The 2,056-nt window shown below is 43.3% G+C and overlaps 1 protein-coding gene across 1 annotated transcript in view; it reads right to left on the bottom strand.

Annotated features, from left to right (window-relative positions):
- The window catches only part of Cfap44 (cilia and flagella associated protein 44), an 81,884-nt gene that overhangs the window by 71,432 nt on the left and 8,396 nt on the right, over positions 1 to 2,056 (bottom strand). Inside the window, exons 3-4 of the mRNA XM_005345015.3 lie at positions 1,035 to 1,163; positions 438 to 591 (exon numbers count right to left, since the gene is read on the bottom strand). Coding sequence (XP_005345072.1) covers positions 438 to 591; positions 1,035 to 1,163 — 283 coding nt within the window. The remainder of the gene's footprint in view (positions 1 to 437; positions 592 to 1,034; positions 1,164 to 2,056) is intronic.

Genomic DNA, 2,056 nt, shown 5'->3' with positions numbered 1-2,056 from the left:
AGCTCCACAAACTCCTTCAATCCACATTTCATCATCTCATGAATGAACTGGTCCATCTGTGCAAAGAGCATCCTCAAAACATCATCATGCCCTAGGTCTGCCATCAAACAAAACATTTAGTTTAAATTAGGATCCCCTGTTCCCTCCCCCATCCCATCCCCTACTCCCGACCCATGCCACACTTTTTACAGTTTCCTAAGACAAAGGTTGGTAACTTTTTCTTTGTAAGGCAAGAAGTAAATACCTTAAGCCTAGACCAAATGTGCTCCATCACAACTACTTAAGCAGCTATGGACAGAGTGTAATTGTGTGTGTCTGTGCTGCAATAAAACTTTATTTACACAAACAGGCTGACGGCCACATTTGCTCCTGGAGCTGCAGTTTGTAGTTTGCAATGAAACCCTCCCACACTATGAACGCATAGCTGGAGTGGATACTGAAGCGTAAGAAAATCCAGTGGGATCTTTGCTTCTGGAGTCACATAGGGTGTGGAGACAAGCTCCTCGTAGTTGTAGAAGAAGCTCTCCGATATCTTCTTCTTTATACTCTCCTCGGCCTCTTCTTTAATTTCTGGAGGAGGTTCCTGAGATACTAAGACAGGAAAATACTTTATCTAAGAAGAGTACGCATTGAACCCTAAAATTGTATTTCACATCATCAGGGGTAACGTGCAGTCTGTACTAGCAGTGAAAGCAACCACTGGCTTCATCATTGCCTCATGCTGCCAGACATGGGAGGAAGAGCGGACAGCTTGTGCACGTGTAGGAGATGCTGAGTTCCGCCCACAACAGGGGGACTTGGAGAACTCTTCACTAATCTCAGACACGGCACTTCCTTGATCACGTTATCCCCTTATCAAGCACAAGACTGCCTGACATGGTCCTCAGAAATACATTCCTTTCTTTCTGTTCGTAACACATGCCCACACCCTGCAGACTTTCCGTTTCTTAGATGGATAGGTAGCTGTTGAATTTGTCAGAGCAACTTGCCCTTAAAGCCGTGATAAACACTGGGAGAGAGCTCATCACACTTACAGCTGGTCATCCGAAGAAACTCTTGAAATGAGCTGGTACTTTGTCCCATGTCTTCCAAGTCAAAGTCATCATCGAGATATGATTCTTCCTCGTCAGTGTATAGGTCATCTGTGGTGTCTTCTGGAGCTTCTTTGGTAGATATTAAAGACAATTTCTTTTATCAATTTCACAAAGTTTTAATTAATGTTCTTACTTCCAAAGTAACTAAAACCTCTTACTTGTTTGTGCCTTAAATGCAATGAACTTTTAAATTCAGAATTTCCTAGGATTACTTTCTTGCATCAGTCTTAAACTTGTACAAAACCCAAAAGGCCTTTTTGGTGGGTTCATCTCCAGTTTCACTTCATTCCCAGTTGATTTCTCTTATAAGAAATCATAACGATATATCCTAACAAGAAAGGATAGTGGGCTAGCATGAATGTTGGCATACTGTTACCATAACTCCAGCTACCATTGGTAGAGGATCTGCCATGTTGAGGAGCCGTAATGCTATTTAAGAGTAAGCTCTGAGTGTGATCATTTCTCTCCAAAGTAAAATAAAACAGATTAAATTAAAATATTGGCTTCAGAGTAAACTAATGAGGAACGAGAATCAAGAATAGAAGCGGCCGCAGGCATAAGGCAACATTCAATTCAAATCCAAACATGGGCATGCTTAAACTCCTTAGCGTCAATCACGTGAAACTCTGGACTGGGGGGGCTTTCAGAAGAGCAAGGAAGAAGCAGTGGGTGCACCCAAAAGTGCCCAGTAGATCTGAGATGAAGCTAAAGGACAAGGTCCAAGACTAATAAATGAGAGCAAAAGTCTGGACCAAATCGATGAGCTGGACCGCAAGACGGAATTCCATAGGATGCACACATCTGGATGAAAAGAAGCTCTCGAAACCAGAGAAGACTCGGCTGCACTCACAGAGGCACTGGAGAATGACTCCCTGTGAACACCAGAGCGCTTTCTCCTGATTGGCGCAGAAACACTCCCTGTGAACACCAGAGCGCTTTCTCCTGATTGGCGCAGAAACACT

This window comes from Microtus ochrogaster, chromosome 2 (genome assembly GCF_000317375.1).
Source record: "Microtus ochrogaster isolate Prairie Vole_2 chromosome 2, MicOch1.0, whole genome shotgun sequence".
NCBI lineage: Eukaryota > Metazoa > Chordata > Mammalia > Rodentia > Cricetidae > Microtus > Microtus ochrogaster.
Note: the sequence above shows the minus strand (reverse complement) of the source record. Positions and strands in the feature narration are given on the sequence as shown.